At 35.8% G+C, this 20,730-nt stretch overlaps 1 protein-coding gene across 5 annotated transcripts in view; it reads left to right on the top strand.

Annotated features, from left to right (window-relative positions):
- Positions 1 to 20,730, top strand: part of PIBF1 (progesterone immunomodulatory binding factor 1) — a 212,929-nt gene that overhangs the window by 38,682 nt on the left and 153,517 nt on the right. For all 5 annotated transcript variants that reach the window (XR_012327715.1, XM_073795290.1, XM_073795291.1 and 2 more), the window contains 4 exons: positions 5,809 to 5,942; positions 10,951 to 11,059; positions 11,331 to 11,512; positions 12,841 to 12,966. Coding sequence is in view for 4 of the 5 variants with exons in the window: in XM_073795290.1 (XP_073651391.1) it covers positions 5,809 to 5,942; positions 10,951 to 11,059; positions 11,331 to 11,512; positions 12,841 to 12,966 (551 nt within the window). In the remaining variant the exon portion in view is untranslated. The remainder of the gene's footprint in view (positions 1 to 5,808; positions 5,943 to 10,950; positions 11,060 to 11,330; positions 11,513 to 12,840; positions 12,967 to 20,730) is intronic.

Genomic DNA, 20,730 nt, shown 5'->3' on the forward strand with positions numbered 1-20,730 from the left:
TTATCTCCAGTCTATCTTTCATCTCTGAAATTCTGTAACTGTGAAACGCTCAGCTGGTGGTGTTTGGAAATAAGAGCCTTGCAGGGGGATGGGGGAGAGAAGACATCTCATTTTAAATATAAAAGGCCTAATAGTTGATAACTTTGCCAAAACACTGTATAATATAATTTTTTCAGTTTTTATATCAAACAGTAGAGAAATATATAGAGTAAAAAACTGAGTGTCTCTTTATTACCCCCTTCCATCCTGCTCAGCCCTTTTCCCCTTCAGTGTGACCCTTGCATGTTCCCCTTTCCATTCCTAAGACCAGGATCCCTGCAGAACTTCTCCCCAGTTAGCGTTTTCCTGGTTGAAGCCTCTTGTCTTACTTTTTTAAAACGTTTGTGTTGTAAAGAAATTTTAATTGACTTTTCACAAAGTGAACACACCCATTTAACCACCACCCAGACTGAGAAATAGAAGCCCCTTTCAAGCTGCTTTTCTCAAAATCTTTGAGAAAATTCTGCGTATATGTTGCATTGATATCATTGTTTCAACTGAGGTGTTTTATTTGCAGATTTATGATAATATTCTTTAATTTCAGTTGGAAAACTGATGATTTATTAATCCTTAATTTTTAAAGTCACTTTTGCTACATCTTGAGCTGGTTATTTTAAATGCTAGTGCTGTATAGTCCCTTTATATTTCAACATTAGTTGACACCACAAACATTTCCAGCGTTAACTACTATGTGAGGGTTACTGGCTATAACCAGAGATAAGGCAGGTCTTCAAGGAGCTTCAGGGTGCGTATCAGGAAAACCGAGGATTACAGACAAGACAAGAAAACTTGCAACTACAATAACAGATTTACTTTTTTCAGGCTAGAGATAGCCTTCTATTATTTCCTCTTATGAATAATTTAGGAGATGGAAAAGATGACATTAACTCTGGCAATCAAAGTCAGTTCCATTCTAGATGTGTAGAAAACTGGCAAACAGTTGAAATCTCAGTGACTTAATTGTCATTATCCCTATGCAGTTTTTTTTCTTTATTCAAAAAGGACATTGAGACTTGCTGTTAACCAAACCTATTTACTTCTTATGTAGAAATTTTCTGTTAGAAATGGCTGGTGATTGGAAATTTTGTGTTCTCTTTCTTTATGTTTGAAAAGATTAAGCTTTTTCCTTCTTTGGTTTCAGTCTATTTAATATCCTCTTTTGCTCCTTCTTTTCCAGAAACATTAATTATATACTTTCTATGTTATAGGCAGAGTACTAGGTACTAGAATTATAGAAAATTTCCTTTAGTTTTTCCTTTGATGTGAGAGGCAAGTAATGGCTGCTCACAGCACATGTGATGTGTTTTCTGATGAGGTAAGAACCAGGTGCTGTGGAAAAACGTAAGACAGACATCTAACTCAGATTTGGGGCTTGGAGTCTTCCCACAGAAGGTATTGCTGAGTTCGGGTCAGGAAGAATACATAGGAGTAATACGAAGTAGTCTTCTCTACCATCTTTAGCCTTAGCCTTAAAGTTCTACACAGTCATGGGTTTGATTCATTTTTTATTTTTTTTTTTCCAAAGCTATGCCTTAATGTATTTTATTTGCTAATAGTAAGTGAAGCAGATTATTTTTTTCAAAATATAAGGGTAATCATTTTATTTAAGGGGAAGTTTTTCAGTTGAAAAGTCTTAGAAGATTTGGTAGGATATGTACATTCCTGTATTGAACTTCTGCTTATACTTGGTCATATAATGTTTATATTTAAAGAATGAATATATATATATATATATATATATATTCACACCCACACATATATACTATGTTACAGACATATGCATGTACAATATAATAAATACACACATACGCATATCTCCTATGGAATTGCTCTCTGCTCCAGAAGTTTATACCCTGTATATTTCAGGGCAAGGTATTGATGTTCTCTCTAGATCTTAGATTTTGGCACTTCCACACTCACATAAACCCCTACCTTTGAGGGGGCATTCATTTCATCTAGATGCCCTACTCTATAACCTTCTTCATTTGCAGACCACTGGGACATTGTTTTTTACTCAGTGGAACCCGCGGTCTAGATTTAGTCTTCCTTTCTACCTTAGCTGCTGCCTGGGTTACTTCTTGAGATTCATCCACGACCTTGGCCTTGCACGTCATTGATCTTCTCATTCTGAATGATTACCTCTTCTTTTCTTTAGCACTCAGGTTCATGGCCCGCGTTCTGTTCCTTGTCTCCCAGAACTGATTTACTTCTGAAGTTATCAATTCAGGCTGACCACTGAACATACTACTTCCTATATTTCCACGTTTTTCAATCAACTGCTTTCAACCTATCTTTAGCAGAATTGCCAATCCATATAATTTTTTTTTTATCCATATCTTCCTAAATGTCTTTTCTTCCCTCTTCATCATGTTATCAGTCTTAAACCTTTCTCTTGTCAGTGTTGTCGAATTCCTCCCTGTCTTTTTATCGAACCTGCCTGACAGAATCTCAACTCTTTATTTTTCTACATGAGCGCTACTGGAGAAAATCACAGAGGCAGTAACAAGGCTGTAAGTTTATTGTTACCGACTTCGAACGGGCCCACACAATTGTGCTGTAATTCTATTTTTTCTAGTTCTCTCATTTTTCACAGCAGTTATTTTAGGCATTCACCACTCTCCTCACATCTCCAGCTTTCCACTTTCCTTCTCCCTCAGCAAATGACTTGGTATTTCATTGCACAGAGAAAATGGAAATCCTCAGATGAGAACTCCCACAGTTTCTTGCCATAAGCATATTTACATCTGCACTCGTTCGGTTTTGTTTGTTTGTTCTTACTGTTTATAGTGGGAAGAGCCTTTCAAGGAGTGGAAAGTCATATGCCTTTAGAAACCAAGTGATAGTAGAAAATAGGTGAAGCAGTAGGGTAAGGAGTATTCTGTGACTTGTAGGGCATTGATAAGAGCTACCTGAGGACATCCAAATTCAAGTTTTTAACACTGTATCAGCTGGAGAAAAGCCTGCCATGATATGAGCATGGCTGCTGGTCTAAGACAAGTCTTCACAGTGAAGATGGAGCCCACACCCTGAGCCTTCTTAGGGGCTTTACTGCTCTGCCCCCCGACCATGCCCATTTTCTCCAGCATCAGTACCTCTTTTGCTGTTCTTTCCCATCGATATTTTAACATGTCCAAGCTTGTTCCATCTTTTGAAACCTTCATTTATCTCTATTTTCTTCTCTAGCTACTTCCCTTCTGCACTCTTAAACTAAGGAGAGAATTGCCTACAGTTCGGGTGTTTGACAAATTTAGATTGGAGTCCTTACCACACTGTTCATGAGCTCTGAGACTTTTATCCTCTCCAAGCCTAGTTTCCTCAACTGTAAAAATGAGGATAATACTTTGCTCCATCATAAAGTTAAGTATTAAGCAAGAGAATGCATGTATCATAACACGAAAAAGGACATATTGTATATTCAAATATATTTGCTTTAGCCCCTGGCAGTCTACTTTCTGTCCCCATCCCTGAAGAGTTAATGGATTTGTTTATGGGTCTCTTCTCAGTAGTAATTAGTACCCCTGACAGTCTTGTCTCCTCAGAGTAGCTCTTCTATGGTTGTCCCTGCCACACACCCCTGGTTCACCCTCTGTTTCTGTGAATACTCCCTCGGGTTCCTAGGGCTCTTTGTCCTTTCCTCACCCTTTAAATGTTTATATTCCTCAGGAGTCTGTCCCAGTCTTTGTGCAATTATTAAGGTCGAGCTATCAATTTGGCTATAATCTCCCTAGGAGCCAAAGCAAAGGAAAAGCATTGTGATGATATTAATTTATAGTTCATGATCATTTACTATGTGCTAAGCATTTTTATAAGCACTTTTCATGTATTACTTGATATAATCTTCACAACAACTCTACAGGGTAGATGACGTAGATGAGGACAATCAAGTGCTGAGATGTAAACCTGCTCGAAGTGTTACTGCAGGTAATTCAGTTCCGGACAGTTGAATTCTGGAGCTTTCCATCCTAACTATAACACTATACACTCTCCCAAAACAGTTACATGATTAGTAGTGTTTAGAAGGGTAAAAGCATTCTTCAGGGGAACTAAAGCATCTTCTGGGACTTAAGTCAGAAATGACGTGTGTGATGATTCTTTGGGGAAATGATAGAGTATCCTCAGCTATGATCCTCTAATAAATACCACATAGTAGCATTTCATTCTCATGGAGAACATCAGTGCAGAAGAACATAGTATGTACCAAAGCAAAGCACAGCCAGTATAGTTTTTTCATTATTACATTTTTCAAACAGCCTTTTGATAGAAATGTGGGAGCTAACATTTCAAAGTCATGTCTAATAGTTTAAAGGGGACAAAAACAGTCTTACTTATCTTTGTATCTACAGTGTCTAGCCCAGGACCTGTCACTTAGAAATAGTTCGGTCAGTATTTGTGGACTGAATCTGACCACACTGAGCTCATCAGCTCCTTAAAAAAGAATGACTTGGGACAGGATGTATTTCCCGTGACAGGTTCTGGGGGTGGAGTTGATGACTGCTTGCAAGATCTGATGAGCTCAAAGTGGGAAAAGAAGTGGGAACTCCGTCTCTGTGTCCTGCTTCTCCTCCCCATTCCCATATTCCTGCATTTCTTCATTGATTTATTGAAAAGTATTTCATTCTTACTCTATACCAAGTCCTGTGTAAAGTGATGGAGATCCAATGGTGAGCAAGACAAAGTCCATGCCCTTGAGATGTTTACACTCTGATGTAAAAAAACGAATTTGATGATACACTAAGATCAATACTCTAAAGGAGTATTGACAGTATTCAGCTATTCAGGCAGTGCGAACAGATTAGAGCAGGGGTCCCCAACCTACGGGCCACGGACCGCTACCAGGCCACGGACCGCTACCGGGCCACGGCTTGTTAGGAACTGGGCCGCACAGCTGGAGGTGAGCAGCACGTGAGCAGGTGAGCAGGCGAAGTTTCATCTGCCACTCGCCATCGCTCCCCATCACTCGCTTTACTGCCTGAACCAACTGCCCCCCCATCCCCCACCCCCGCAGCCCCAATCCATGGAAGAATTGTCTTCCACGAAACTGGTCCCTGCTGCCAAAAAGGTTGGGGACCGCTGGGTTAGAGGAAGTGTAGTGTGTTCAGAGAACCTCAGATCTTTATTAGGGTTGGAGGTGAAGTATGATTATGAGAAATGGCGAGAAACGAGGCTTGTAGTAAGCAGGGCCAGGTGTGCTTTTAAGGTTTTCACTTCTACCCCTCTTCCACATCTCTGCAGTCCCTTTCTACCAGTCTGATGAGTACAAGGAAGATCAATGTAGAAATAGGTTCCAAGTGCCACAAAACTCCTTTTTTTCTGAATACCACAACTGAAAATGCGTGGTTAATCTCTTCAGTAACTGTTTTTCATTGTGAATGTTTGATGTTCATGTGGCTCTTTGTCTCTCGTTGTAAACTCCTCAAGAGCAGGGTCAGTGTTTTATTCATTTCTGTGTCCTTAGCATCTGATAGTAACTCAGTAAATGTTGGAAACATCCTTAACATTAGTAGTCATTTTATGTATTATTCTATTAACCAAAGCATAGTTGACCTATTTTTTCTTTAAAAAACAGAGCTCAAGTTTTAAACAAATGAATTTACAGACTTCTCAGTGAGTTTAAGATTACCTGTCTTTGAGTAGGGAAACATTACTAAATAAAAAAATTGAGGATTTTTTAAAATTACAAAGATATGCACAGCTTAACAGAAGAATTCAGTACAGAATTTGGTCAAGTACGTTTGGTTTGAAATGCCTTATTATTGTTTTTATTTATAGACTTATGAGGAAGATCGCAGAAACTACTCTGAGCTTCAAATTAGATGTCAACGTTTGGCCTTAGAATTAGCAGACACAAAACAGTTAATTCAGCAAGGAGACTACCGTCAAGAGAACTATGGTAAAGTCAAGAGGTAAGTAGTTAAGATGGCTACAGTTGTTCTCATTTTTAGCATGCATCAGAGTCACTTGAATTCTTACCATCAATGTCGTTAATTCTACTTTGTATCTTATTTTTTTTCTGTCTCCATGGTTTTGCCTTTTCTAGAATGTCATATAGTTGGAATCATACCATATGGAACCTTTGCAGATTGGCTTCTTTGACTTAGAAATATACACTTAAGGTTCCTCCATGTCTTTTCATGGCTTGATAGCTCATTTGAATAATGAATAGTATTCTTTTGAATAATATTCATTGGATAATAATGTGCTATTGAATAATGAATAATATTCCATTGTCAAGATGTACCATAATTTATCCATTCACCTATTGAAGGACATCTTGGTTGCTTCCAAGTTTTGGCAGTTAGGAATAAGGCTGCTATAAATATTCATGTGCCAGTTTTTTGTATGGACATAAATTTTCAACTCCTCTGGGTAAATACCAAGGAGCATGAGCATACTTGTATTGTAAGAATATGTTGAGTTTTGTGAGATACCACCAAACTGTCTGTTCCAAAGTGTCTGTACCATTTTGCATTTCCACCAGCAATGAATGAGAGTTCCCATTGCTCCACTCCCTTGCCAGTATTTGTTATCAGTGTTCTGGATTTTGGCCATTCTAATAGGTGTGTAGTCATATCTCGTTGTTTTAATTTGCATTTCCCTGATGACATGATACAGAACATCTTTTCATGTACTTATTTGCCATCTGTATATCTTCTTTGGTGAGGTGTCTGTTAAAGTCTTTGGCTCATTTTTTAATTGGGTTGTTTGTTTTCTTACCGTTGAGTTTTAATAGTTTTTTATACATTTTGGATAATAGTCCTTTATCAGATATGTCTTTGGCAAATATTTTCTTCCAGCCCGTGGCTTGTCTTGTTATTCTCTTGACATATACCTTATGTCTTCTTATTCTCTTGACATATACCTTAGTCTTCATTGCGCAGAAACATGGAGTTTTGGCAGTTTGTTGGATTTAGATTGTATTTTTATGTCAGTTGTTTTTATTTTATTTAGAAGCTGCTTTTGTCTTTTAAAATGTGATGCCTTAGAAGATAGGAACCCAGTGAAATCCTATGTGTGTAAATATTTTTGAAATCTTACTTGATTATTTTTATTTTATGGCATCAATTTAAATAGTTTGCAGTTTTATCTAAAGTTTTTTCAGCTATTCCTTTTTGACAAAAGGCACACATACTTTCAAAAAATAATACTTTCTGAGGATATGTTTCATATTGTGCTGCTGCTAAGGCAAAGAATTTTCTTTTTGCTGGAATGTACTAATGAACCACCACTTTAGCTGTATGTCCCTAGGAAATCTTAACATTCTAAGCCAAAGTTTTGTCATCTCTCAGATGGTGCTAATACAATAACTGCACTATATAAATTAAGAAGATCAAATAAAGTAATATTTATTAAAGTATATATATGTATGCATATATATAGAGAGATGATCCTAATTGTTCACTGCTACATCTACCTGCACCTAAAATAATTCTTGAACTAAAGCAGTCACTCAATGAGTGTTTGTTAATTGAATGGATGCTTTATAAATTGTAAAACACCATAAGTAAATTTGCCAGGACCTGGGGGATATAACATTGGTGCTCCTACTCCCAGCATGACTGACATGCATTATGTATTATTATGTATGCACTGTTATGTCAAAATATAGTGATTGTTGGAGCTTGAAATCCATGACAGCTATACTATTGGGCTTTCAAAGAAAGCTAGATTTCAAAAGAATCATTTCAAAATGAAGTAGGTTGTGATGGTAAGATGATACTTTGAGTTGGTGTTTTGATGTCCTGTCTGCCGCTATAAATCTATAGCAATAATAAGTGAAATATGAAAGGAGAAAACTAAAAGGCATAGTCATCAGAATAATCCAGGGTGGCCATGAATGAAGGGTAAACAAACCAAGATGAGTCCTGAGTTGATAATTCTTGCAGGTGAGTGATGAAAGTGGGGGTGGGGAGGTGTCTCACTTTAGCATCTCTCTTTATGTGTGTTTTATTTTCTATAATGAAAACCTAAGAAATAAAAACATAATAAGCATCATCATGTGCTAGAAATGGAACAGAAAAACAACCAAGCAAGAGTGGCTCAAACTGTGAATCCTTTGGTTCACTCAATAGAAAGAATGGATTTTTAAAAAATGGTCTGGTCACAAACATAAGATAAACTGGGGGAAAAAAATCACTTTTATGTCCTTGATAAATTCTCACAAAGGTGCAAAAGAAAACAGATATATGGATGTTAGCTGCATCATTATTAGAAAGAATTCAAATGCTTTTCAACAGCAGCATGGAAAATAGATTGTGATTTATTTTTATAATGTAATTCTACGTAACAATTAAAATCATTAAATTAGATCTGAATGTATATATGGATAAGTCAAACACATAATATTAAATTTTAAAAAGCAAAATGCATGTGCCCATCTTTCTTTCTTTCTTTCTTCCCCACCCTCCCACCCCCAAAGCAAGCAGTTCCTAAACTTTCTGGCATAACAAAAAGTTCTCAGGTTTATTTTGTGACTTCGTTGCCTCAGCCCTTTCTTTAAGGAGTCTTGGTTCCTTTTAGTGGAGAATGCTATTCAGAAATTAAGATTTGGGTCCTGGTCATTGCTACATTGAACGTTATTTCTAGGCCCTTTCAGTAGGCAGAGGCGCAATGAAGAGGCAAGTGAAAGGATGGCTTAACATACTATGGATAAGATCATACTGATATTTCTAATTCCAATTCAACACCACGATAGCTAGTTTGAAGGGGATCCAACTGGCCAAATAGGTACAACTTGAATATCAAGATGAATATTAACGATAATGAGTTACAATCCATTGAACAGAATAAGAGTCCTTGGGTGTGTGCTAGTAAATAAAGAGGATCTTCACAGTAGAATGCCAACCAATAAATACATATGCTTATTGGAATTACTATTTTGTAACCTCATAATACTGTTTGATTTAGAGTCATCATTGGAAGCTAAAGCCACTGGGTAAAAGTATATTAGAGAGCAGAATGTTAAAATATATCCTATAGCAAATTTGGGTGAATATCTCTTCCTTTCAGATGTCACTGAAAGTGTGTAGAATCAATTATCCAGTTATTTTATAGGACTCAGTAAACTGTGAAGCATTGTAAAAGAAAAAAATTCCCACAGATTACCTATTAATTGCAAAGGGCAAAAAGATACCTTTATAGTTGAGAACTTCGGCAGATACCACCTTAAGCATATGATCAAAGTTATTGTCACCAATAATGAGATTAAGTGACATCATCTCAATATATCTTTATTTGATGTATTGAGGACACATTATCACTTCTGTAATATTCCTGCCCAAAATGCTTAATCTAAATCTAGTCATAGAAAAACATCAGACAAATGACAGTTGAGCAACATTCTATAAAGTTGGCCTGTGCGCTACAAAAGGTCAATGTCATGAAAGACAAAGGAAGGGAGAACTTTAACCACTGGACCACCAGGGAAGTCCCGATGATTATATTCTGATTACATAAGAGAATATCTTTAACCTTTGGATTCACACCAAATTATTTAGGGATAAAAGGACCTAATGTCTGCGTATGACAAATAGTTGAGGGGGAAAAAATGCACATGTAGAATTGTGTGCGTGTGTGTAGACGTGTATACCTGTATATGCGTATGTATTTTTATATATGTAAATTCACATATGTATATTTATTCACATAGATGAACAACAGAGAGAGAGAGAATAAATATGACAAAGTAATATTTAGTAAATATTACAAAGTAAATATGACAAAATATTAACAATTGGTGAGTAAAAGTATGTAAAAAAACATATAATATGGAAATTTATCATTGTTTTTAGGGGATGATATTGGGACAGTGAGAAAATATAGGGAACTTCAGCTTTACTCATAGTGTTCTATCTTTTTAAAAAACAGAACAAAACTTTAATGCAAATATAGACAAATGTAACTGTCGTCAGCTGTGGATAGCAAATTCATGAGTATTTTGCTGTATCATGCTTTATAATCTATTTTTTACATTAAAAAATCATAACAAAAGTCCTTACTTTGTGAGAATAAAAACATTTGTATGTAAAGGCATAAAACACTTAAAGTAATATTACCAAAATATTAATATTGATAGTCATCTTTAATTAGTGGGTTTATGGGTGATTGTTATTTTTCAATTTGTGCTTTGCTCAAGTATAATTATAATACTTTGTTAAGCAGAAGAAATCTTAGAAGTCATCTTTCTAAATGAGTTATTGAAAATCTAATGAAAAGAAAAACAGTTCTTAATAGCTCTCTCCATGGAAGCACCAGGGGAGTAAATGAAATCAAGTGCAAAGGAACTGATTCTCACTGCAGAGAACAAGTTAAGAATTAGCAAATCTATTTCTCTGCTCATTTTTTAAGATACCTGTTTGTAGGGTTGGTCCAGTTCTTGGTTTTGCTGTGTTGGGGAAAGAGCTGGTCTGAAAATGGAAATAAGAATCTCTGGGTAATCATAAACAATTTGTGAATGAAATAACCACAAGAATGCCTGCCTGTGTATCATCTATGCAATCTGAGTGATGATTTAAGGCCTTTTTAGCCTAACAACTGAAAGCCTAGAGCCATGTTTTAAATTCTTTAAAAGTTTTGGCTTCAAGATTAGACTGAAGATGATTAATGAAAAGATACCAGAGTGTACCTTAGAAAGTTTTATTATTTACTTTGCTGATTAGTGTAGCTTACATATTTATTTTTTGAAGATAATAAATTCATGTTTATGTATCTGAACAAGGTCTTGAACAGAGTCCCTTCTAAATTTGAAAAGCAGATACTTTATCGTTCATGGAATGACACTGAAGTATCTCTGTTCAGTTTCCTGAAACATAATTGACGCTTTTAAAATGTTCGTTATAAAAAGAGACATAGAATTTACATATGTGTTTGAGTTTTATTTTAGTAAAAATAAATAAATGTATTTGAATTTTATAGTGAGCGTGATGCACTTGAACAGGAAGTAACTGACTTAAGGAGAAAACATGAAACACTTGAAGCCTCTCACATAATTCAAGCTAAAGAAGGAAGTGAATTATCAAAAGAGGTAAGCTTATAGAGTCACTTGTATTTTATTGTACCGTGATTGTGGACACAGCTCAGGGCAGAATTGTGAGAGGGACATTTTTCTTCCTTTCTGATGTAATTGCTAGAAAGAAGGGATTTTTTAGTAGCTCTGTTTATATGAAAATTTTCATGGTAAGGATTAGCCCTCTTTATATGTTGAACAAAAGCATAAATGAAAGAAAATAACTCAGTAAGCCTTGAAAAGTAAGATGACATTGCTCTGGACACTGTCTGTCTCTGCATGTGTGTAGGTAGCCACCTTACAGCATACTGTTACTTTACTGCAAAAAGATAAAGAATATCTCAACCGCCAAAATATGGAGCTTAGTGTTCGCTGTGCCCATGAAGAGGATCGTCTTGAAAGACTTCAAACTCAACTTGAAGAAACCAAAAAGGCTAGAGAAGAGATGTATGAAAAGTACGTAACATCAAGGTAAGATTTACATTATTTTCCATATCAATAGATATAAATTAACACCAGCTTCTTTGAGGGAACTCATGGCTTTGGGGAAGAATAGTGATTTTTTTGTAAGGTCTATAGGATGATATTACGATAATCGTTCATTTTGTTTCCTCATAAGTTACTCATTCTAATTGATTTTTTTCTTAAGATATTTTGTTTTTTCCAACAACCAAGAGCCTATTTCTTTTAGGTAGCGATATATACACTATGATTATTTTTATTTATTTTTTCTTATGATATAACCTTTTTTTTTTTTTTTTTCGGTACGCGGGCCTCTCACTGTTGTGGCCTCTCCCGTTGCGGAGCACAGGCTTCGGACGCTCAGGCTCAGCGGCCATGGCTCACGGGCCCAGCCGCCCCGCGGCATGTGGGATCTTCCCGGACCAGGGCATGAACCCGTGTCCCCTGCATTGGCAGGCGGACTCTCAACCTCTGCACCACCCGGGAAGCCCGATATAACCTTTTTAATTCCCAGTGACTAAGATCTCTACATAAATGTTTTATGGAAATATATAAATATCTTTATAGAAGTATATTTTTGAAGAAAATGTAATTGTGTGGAGCCTGACTAAGCTGACCTTTTCTTGACTGTGTGAAACATAAAAGAATAAGGAGAGACAGCATTGAGTACTGGTTTAAGATACAGGCTCTGGAATCAGACTCCTGCATTTCAATCCTGTCTTCTCTCTTCAAGTAGATGAATAAGCTATTCCTTTATACCAATAGCCTTTATAATCCTTGAATTATTTATTCTTAATAACTTTTTTCCCAGCTTGTGGTATTTTTCATCAGTTTGTGCTTCTGCTAATACCCTGTGTAACGCTTTGTGACTTTGCTAAGAGATCACAGTGGCTATGATTGTTGTGCTTAGAAGGAAAGGTTTTGTAAAGAGTACATTCGGGTCATTTTTTTTAAGATTAATTGTCTTCCAATATGCACCACATCAGATCATTGTTTCTAAATGAATGACCTTCCATAATGCATTAGTTTTCAAGTCTTTTGCCATATGCGTTAAATTAGTAAAATATTTTTGAAGATGAATAATTATTCAACATGAATGAACATTTTATATAGTAATTAAGCCTTTAGGGTAATATGTTTAAAAGAAAATCTCAGATGGAACTAGTTTGGAATGGTATTTTTAAGAATTTTAAAGCTTTATATCTAAACTGTGTTTTTCAAGTAACATTGTATGTAGAGCATATTTGACATAAGATATTAAAATATTACATGAAGGGCAAAGACCTATTTCTTTTACAAACAACAAAAAAAAGGATATTCCTTTTGACTCTTTGCAGAGACCATTATAAAACAGAATATGAAAATAAACTACATGATGAACTGGAACAAATCAGATTGAAAACTAATCAAGAAATTGATCAACTTCGAAGTGCCTCCAGGGAAATGTATGAACGGGAAAACAGGTAAAAAAAAAAAAACCAAGAAGTTTATGTGATATTTTATTGCTCTTTGTTTGAAGCTTATAGGTTTTTTTTTTCTTTTTAAGTATTTATTTATTTATTTATTTATTTATTTATTTATTTATTTATGGCTGTGTTGGGTCTTCGTTTCTGTGCGGCGGCTTTCTCTAGTTGTGGCAAGCGGAGGCCACTCTTCATCGCGGTGTGCGGGCCTCTCACTATCACGGCCTCTCTTGTTGCGGAACACAGGTTCCAGACGCGCACGCTCAGTAATTGTGGCTCATGGGCCCAGCTGCTCTACGGCACATGGGATCTTCCCAGACCAGGGCTCGAACCTGTGTCCCCTGCATTGGCAGGCAGATTCTTAACCACTGCACCACCAGGGAAGCCCGAAGCTTATAGTTTTATCAAAGTTAAACTTTAGTTCGTGACATAATGTCTTTTTTAATACATTAAAGAAAATTTGTCATAAATCTAAGTATAATGGAATATTAAAGTTCTAAGGTCTTTGATAACTAGCTTAGAACAGGGTTTATCAGATGTTAGGCCTGTTTATTCTGGTATTCCTATTATCTTTTTATCACCCTGTTAGCTCTTCCTTTTGCCTTTACCTTAGTTCAGATGAAGGACAGAAATGAAAAGGAAATTAGAGAGTACTAAGAGATACCAGTAGTTCTTCCTATAATATGCCAGTGATTTCTCCAGGAAATTTTTAGAAACTGGAATTATAATATGAAGTATCGCTTATGCCTCATATAGCTGCTGGTCCTAAAGACATGTTAGATAATCTTTAAGAAGGATCAGTTTTATTCATGCAGTTACTTTTAGAACAGCATATATTAGGTTTTTTTAGAGATTGGCAGCATTAAGGGAAAAATAAATGCTACTTATTTCAATAGCAGTTATTTTTATATACCATCATTATGGTCATATGGCTTTTCAAAATTGATGTTTTAGAAGGAAACATTTTTGAAATGGACTTAATTGTCATACTAGTTTATCAGAACCGACTTGAGTGTATGCTATTATCTTTGCCAACAAGCAAGACTTTAAATCAGACTAAGGTTGATATTAGAGAAGGTTACATTTGAGCTCTAAGAACAATAAATTTACTTATTTAGCAAATATTTATTAAGGTCCACCATGTTCTAGATATATGTCAGATGCCATAGATACAGTGGTGACCTCTGCCTTTGCAAAGCTGGTAGTCTAATGGAGAAATAGAGAAACCATGATCAAAAGTGTGATGATAATGAAGCAAATGGCAAGATGCACAGGGTGAGACCACATAGACTCAAGGTATATCCAACTCAGCCCTGGGAGGAATCAGGGAAGATTACGTGGAGGGAGAAGTACCCATGCAACACCTGCATGATGACTAAGAGTAAGACTGTCAGTTATGGGAGGGAAGGGAATTAGGGGAATTAATGCACACCCTGGAGGCAAGACAAAATGAAGTTTTTTGAACAAATAGAATAATTCAGAGTGGTTAGACCATAGACCAAGAGGCAACGAGTTGTAAGGGATGAAACAGAAGAGGGAAATAGGTCCAAATCATGCATTTGAGCCATTGTCTAAGACCATGAACAATTGAAAGATTTGGGGAATATGCGTGATATGATCTAATTTTATATAAAAAGACCATTCTGTGATGTGGAGGATAGACTGGAAGAGTATAAGGCTATAGACAAAGAGGCCACTTTTAGAGGTTGTTTCCCTTATCAAGACGGGTAGTGAAGATGGAACTGGATTAGTAGCAGTAGAGACGGGGAGAAGTGGGCCAGATTGGAAGAGTGCTCAGGAGATGGAACTAACCTAACTAAACAGTCAGGAGGATTCATTGGCTAGATTGGATTGGGGAGTGAGAAGTTACAGATGTCACCAGGTTCTTGATTGGGCAGCTGCGGGGATAGTGATGCAGTTTTTAAAGCATTAGAAAAAGACACGGCTTTAATTGGGAAACATGACAAATTTAGTTTAGTTTCATTAAGTCTGTGTGACATATGCAATTAGAAGTTGATTATATAAGGTCTGAATCTCAGGAGAAAGATCTAGATGTGAGCTAGACCTGTGGCATAGGTGATACTACTATTTTGTTTTACAAATAAGTACTTATAGTCCTGTGGCTCAATTCTGTTATGGATTTTATAATAAAGGCTTTTATTGGCCAACTTAATAACCTTAAAATTCATGGGATTGTTTCTATGGTAACGTGTGATTACTTCCAAACAATTCACATAACCACATAAACCTTGGTATGTAATCATTTTGAGAATGCACTGATTTTTTAGTTTTTGTTGTTGCCGTTGTTGTTTTACTTTTTAAAGACTCCTTTAAAATGCATCCCCTGGTAACATAAATTGATGTAAACTAGCGCCTGTTCTCTAAGATGATTGGTAGAGGTAGGTTGAGAAACAGTCGACAGAACCATTTCTGGAAGCAGGGAAGCTGAAGACAGGTTTCCTTTTCCCCTGTGTTGTTCTGACTCCATAGCCACGTCAAAGTGGATACCACCTAGTCAGGGAATTCCTGGGACTGGGGCTACTGCCCTAGAAACCCCAGTCAGCCACCAGATCCAGAATGACCCCATGGATATTGAAGCTAGGGTGGATGGTTGCCACCAGGTGGTGCCAAACTGCATCCCAGGCCTAAAGACATTTGAATTGCACAGGACTTCTAGCCAGCTGTATGTAGTATAGACTCACCTTTATCATTGTATTAACCTCACAATAATCCAACCCTGTGTTTTGTGTGGCTGAATCTTTTTTAATCCCAGTTTCTTCATTCTGGCAGGATTTAACTATAGTTAGAGCTTACGTTCCACTGGTCTTTCACAAGGTAAAAATAAATTGCAACTTATTTCTTTTTAAATCTTACAACTTAAAATAATTAAGGAACAGATTTTAGTATTCCTTGTTATGAAACATGAGATTCAGAAAACACAAGTGTACACATTTAGATATCTTTGTGTCTGAGCAAATTAATCATGTGCTTTGGACTTACACGTTTAATTGTGTCAGTTTTATTTTAGCAAAGTATGCTGTTACAATATGAATTAAAATGGATAAAGTACTTACACTGGCTTATTGGTACTTAGTCTCCTTGCCTCTTGGCCAATAAACATTTTTAGGATAAAGTTAAATAATAAGATTAGAGAAATATATTTTGCCTTTGGTTTGCTTTCTATACGTTGGGGGATATTAAGAGAGTACCTTTTTAAAGACTTAAATATACGACATGACACCATAAAACTCCTAGAAGAGAACATAGGCATAACATTCTCTGACATAAATCATAGCAATGTTTTCTTAGGTCAGTTTCCCAAGTCAGTAGACATAAAAGCAAAACTAAACAAATGGGACCTAATCAAACTTACAAACTTTTGCACAACAAAGGAAACCATAAACAAAATGAAAAAACAATGTATGGAATGGGAGAAAATATTTGCATGCGATACAAGGCTTCATTTCCAAAATATACACTCAGCGCATACAACTCAATAACAGAAAAGCAAACAACCCAATCAAGAAATTGGCAGAAGACCTAAATAGACATTTCTCCAAAGAAGACATACAGATGGCTAATAGACACATGAAAAGATGCTCAACATTGCTCATTATTAGAGAAATGCAAATCAAAACTTTAGTGAGGTATCACCTCACACCGGTCAGAATGGCCATCATTAAAAAGTCTACAAATAACAAGTGACAGAGAGGGTGTGGAGAAAAAGAAACCCTCCTACACTATTGGTGGGAATGTAAATTGGTGTAGCTACTATGGAAAACAGAATGGAGGTTCCTTAAAAAACTAAAAATGGAGTTGCCATACGATCCAGCAATCCCACTCCTGGGCATATATCTGGAGAAAACTCTAATTCAAAAAGATATATGCACCCAAATGTTCATAGCAACTCTATTTACAATAGCCAAGACATGGAAGCAATCTAAATGCCCATAGACAGATAAATGGGTAAAGAAGATGTGGTATATGTATACAGTGAAATACTACTCAGCCATAAAAAGGAATGAAATAATGCCATTTCAACATGGATGACCTAGAGATTATCACACTAAGTGAAGTAAGCCAGAAAGAGAAAGACAGATAACATATGATATCACTTATATGTAGACTCTAAAATATGATACAAATGAACTTATTTACAAAACAGAAGTAGACTCACAAACATAGAAAACAAACTTATGGTTACCAAAGGGGAAAGGGAGTGGGGGAGGGATAAATTGGGAGTTTGGGATTAGCAGATACAAACTACTGTTACATAAAATAGATAAACAACAAGGTCCTACTGTATATCACAGGGAACTATATTCAATATCCTGTAATAAACCATAGTGGAAAAGAAAAAAAAAAAGATATGTACTCAAGGGTTGAGATTTAATAAAGTAATTTTACTGCTTTAAGAAAAGAGAGAGAGAGTGCCTTTTATTTTCTCCTCTTAGATGTGGAAAAGAAAGATGGAACTCATGCCATGCAATCTTGGTATCTGCCCCTGCAGTCAGTCATACCAGTAGTTTGTGAAGTTAAGGGGTTGAGAAGGAAGAGGAAGAGAAGAGATAAAGACCTAAGGAAAGGCAGAGATAAGCAAAGAAAGAACTTGGGTATTTGGGTACATCCAAAATACTATAGTTGGGATTATAATGTGTATGTATGCTTTGGCTCAGTCTATGAGTTAGGTTTCTTGTCTTTTTCTGTACTTTATATATAGTTGCTTTAAAATGATATTTTGGAGCTGTGGGAAATAATGAGTAAAACTCACTATGGTGGTGAGATTTATTGTATAAAAAACTTCTTACATAGTAGGACCGTCTTGCACATTTGGAAGAAAAGCATTATTCCCTGAACAGGGAGTATATTATGAAAGAGATTTGGAATGAGACTAAACTTAAATCTTGGCTCTGCCACTTACTAGCTGAGTGAATATGTCACTTAATATCGCTGAAGTTTAATTTTCTCTTTTATAAAATGAGCTCATAATACTCTTTCACAGGGTGATCTGTAAGGTCTAAATGAGATAATATGTGTAAAAAGTACAGTATAAATTATAAATCTGTATGTAAATGGTAGTTATTTAGATACCTTTTGCTTATGAGAAATACTTTAAAAAATTATTTTATCCATTGTGTGGACAATTTAAGTAAAATGAGCATTATATAAAAGAAAACTGGTAACGTTATGGAATTGTTTATTGTCACTGAAAGGCACTATTAGAAAATATATAATTATTCTTAAGTATTGATCTCCGTGGCATTTAACCACTTTTGTTGAATGAGACAATATAGACAGAGAGTCTGCATGCCATTTGTTTCAATCCAAATTTTTGCATAAGATGGCGAACTTATTTGTTCCTGATTAATACTGTGAGATAATGAAATAAGAGGAGATAAATTCAGCTGATTGTTTTCTCAGAAAGTAAAACTACCTTTACCTAAGAAAGGCTCATTATTATAAATAGTCTCATTATTATAAACACAGAAAGAGCTAGCCTCATAGTAATGCTGTAAAAAGGGTAAGGATGAGTTTGTTAGAGATATTCATTATACTCTTTATACTGCACAGAATATGGAGATTCAAATTGCTCTACAGTTATTTGAAAGGGGGAAGGCAGTAGGGAAAAGGGATCAAAAATATGTTTTTAAATGTAACAATTAGTATTGCTTTAGTGATTTAATTTTCCCACCGTATGAAGAAAAGCTATCTTGACCACAGTTTATCATCCTCCAAAAGTACTCAAGAAGAAGCTTAATGACGTAAACTTAAAATATGCATAGAATCTCAGAGTGATAGTAAACACTTTTGAATCTTGAATCTAAGTTTATTTACAAAGGTTAGTTGAGTATACCTAATGCATTACAATAGGTGAATTGGAACTAGTGTACAGAGGTTCCATTCATGATTTAAGAAATATATGTCCTCATTAGTGCTTAAACAAACTTCTTTCATTCATATCCTACCAGATATCTGTATAATTTTTAAAGTTCTTTTATGAAAAAACTTAAGAATATTCTACTTTATCTTTTCAGCTAGGCTATTCTGAAAGTATATGGCTTTACAGATAAAGCCATAACTCAGTATCTTAACTTCTCAAATAATTGTAAATGAAATTTTATTGTTAGCTGTCTTTTATTGTCAGCTATATTCTTTATGCCTATAGGTGATTACACATGCGTTCACTTTTTAATTAATAATATTTAAGAATTTCAAGGTGTATAGGGTGTTCCAGGTATGAAGCAAGGACAGTTCGGGTTATGCAAAAACTTAGATTTTCCTTCATTGTATCATTCATAGGGTGGTGAGGGAGGCTGGTAAAGGGAAGGGTCAGATTTTAAAATGTCCTGTTGTCAGTTTATGTGGGGAGGTTTTACAGTAAAAGGGTGGCATGATATATTCATCTTTTGTAACCATGGTTGCAGTGTGAGGTGGATTATGGTTGAAAAGGACATGGGGGCAGAAAGATTGGTTGGGAGACAGTTGCAAAGTTTAAGTGAAGATGAGAAATGGAATAAGAGCTGAATTTAAAGATTATTTATGTAGTAGAATTGACAAGACCTGGTTATTGACAGGAAGTGGACCAGAATAACTCCACCTCTTCTGCTTTCCTGGTCTCAGAGAGATGGATTGTTAGGCACGGCCATTAACTCAAGGTTGTAGACAAGATTGAGAAAGGAAGATAACACTTAATTCCTGATGTTTTACAGATATGGCAGCTCTGATCAAGCCCCAAAGTAATTCTCTAAGATCACATGGTTTATTTGTTTGTCTATTATTCATTAAGAAATTTTAAATTTTATTATTACTTATTTTATTATTATTTATGAGGTAACATTGATTTATAACATTAAATAAGTTTCATGTGTACAGCATTGTATTTCTACTTCTGTATACCCTACAACATGCTCATCACCAAAATTTTATTTTTCACCTGTAATCATACAGTTAATCACCTTTACCCATTTTGCCTTCCCCTTCCCCTTCCCACCACCACTCCGTTCTCTGTATCTACGTGTTGTTTGGTTTGTTCATTATTTTGTTTTTATTTATTTATCAGTTTTTCATATTCCACATATGAGTTAGATCTTACGATATTTGTCTTCCTCCATCTGACATATTTCACTTAGCATAATACCCTCAAGGTCCAACCATGTTGTCACACATGGCAGATTTCATCTTTCTTTATTGCTGAGTAGTATTCCATTGTGTGTGTGTGTGTGTGTGTGTGTGTGTGTGTGTGTGCGTGTGATATATATATATATATGCCACACCTTCTTTATCCATTCATCTGTTGATAGGCTTAGATTGTTTCCATATCTTGGCTATTGTAAATAATGCCACAGTGAACATAGGGGTGTGGATATCTTTTCAGATTAGTGTTTTCTTGTTCTTGGACTATATACCCAAAAGTGGGGTAGCTGGATCATATGGTAGTTCTATTCTTAATTTTTTGAGGAATCTCCGTACTGTGTTATAGTGGCTGCACCAATTTACATTCCCACCAGTAGTGTATAAGGGTTCCCTTTTCTCTAGATCCTCTTCAACACATGTTATTTCTTGCCTTTTTGTTAATAGCCATTCTGTCAGGTGAAGGTGATAGCTCACTGTGGTTTTGATTTGCATTTCCTTATTAATTGGTGGTTTTGAACATCTTTTCACGTGCCTGTTGGGCATCTGTTTGTCTTCCTTAAAAAATGTCTGTTAATCTCCTCTGCCCATTTTTTAATCAGGTCGCTTTTGTTGTTGAGCTGTATGGGTTCT

This window comes from Tursiops truncatus, chromosome 18 (genome assembly GCF_011762595.2).
Source record: "Tursiops truncatus isolate mTurTru1 chromosome 18, mTurTru1.mat.Y, whole genome shotgun sequence".
Lineage (NCBI taxonomy): Eukaryota > Metazoa > Chordata > Mammalia > Artiodactyla > Delphinidae > Tursiops > Tursiops truncatus.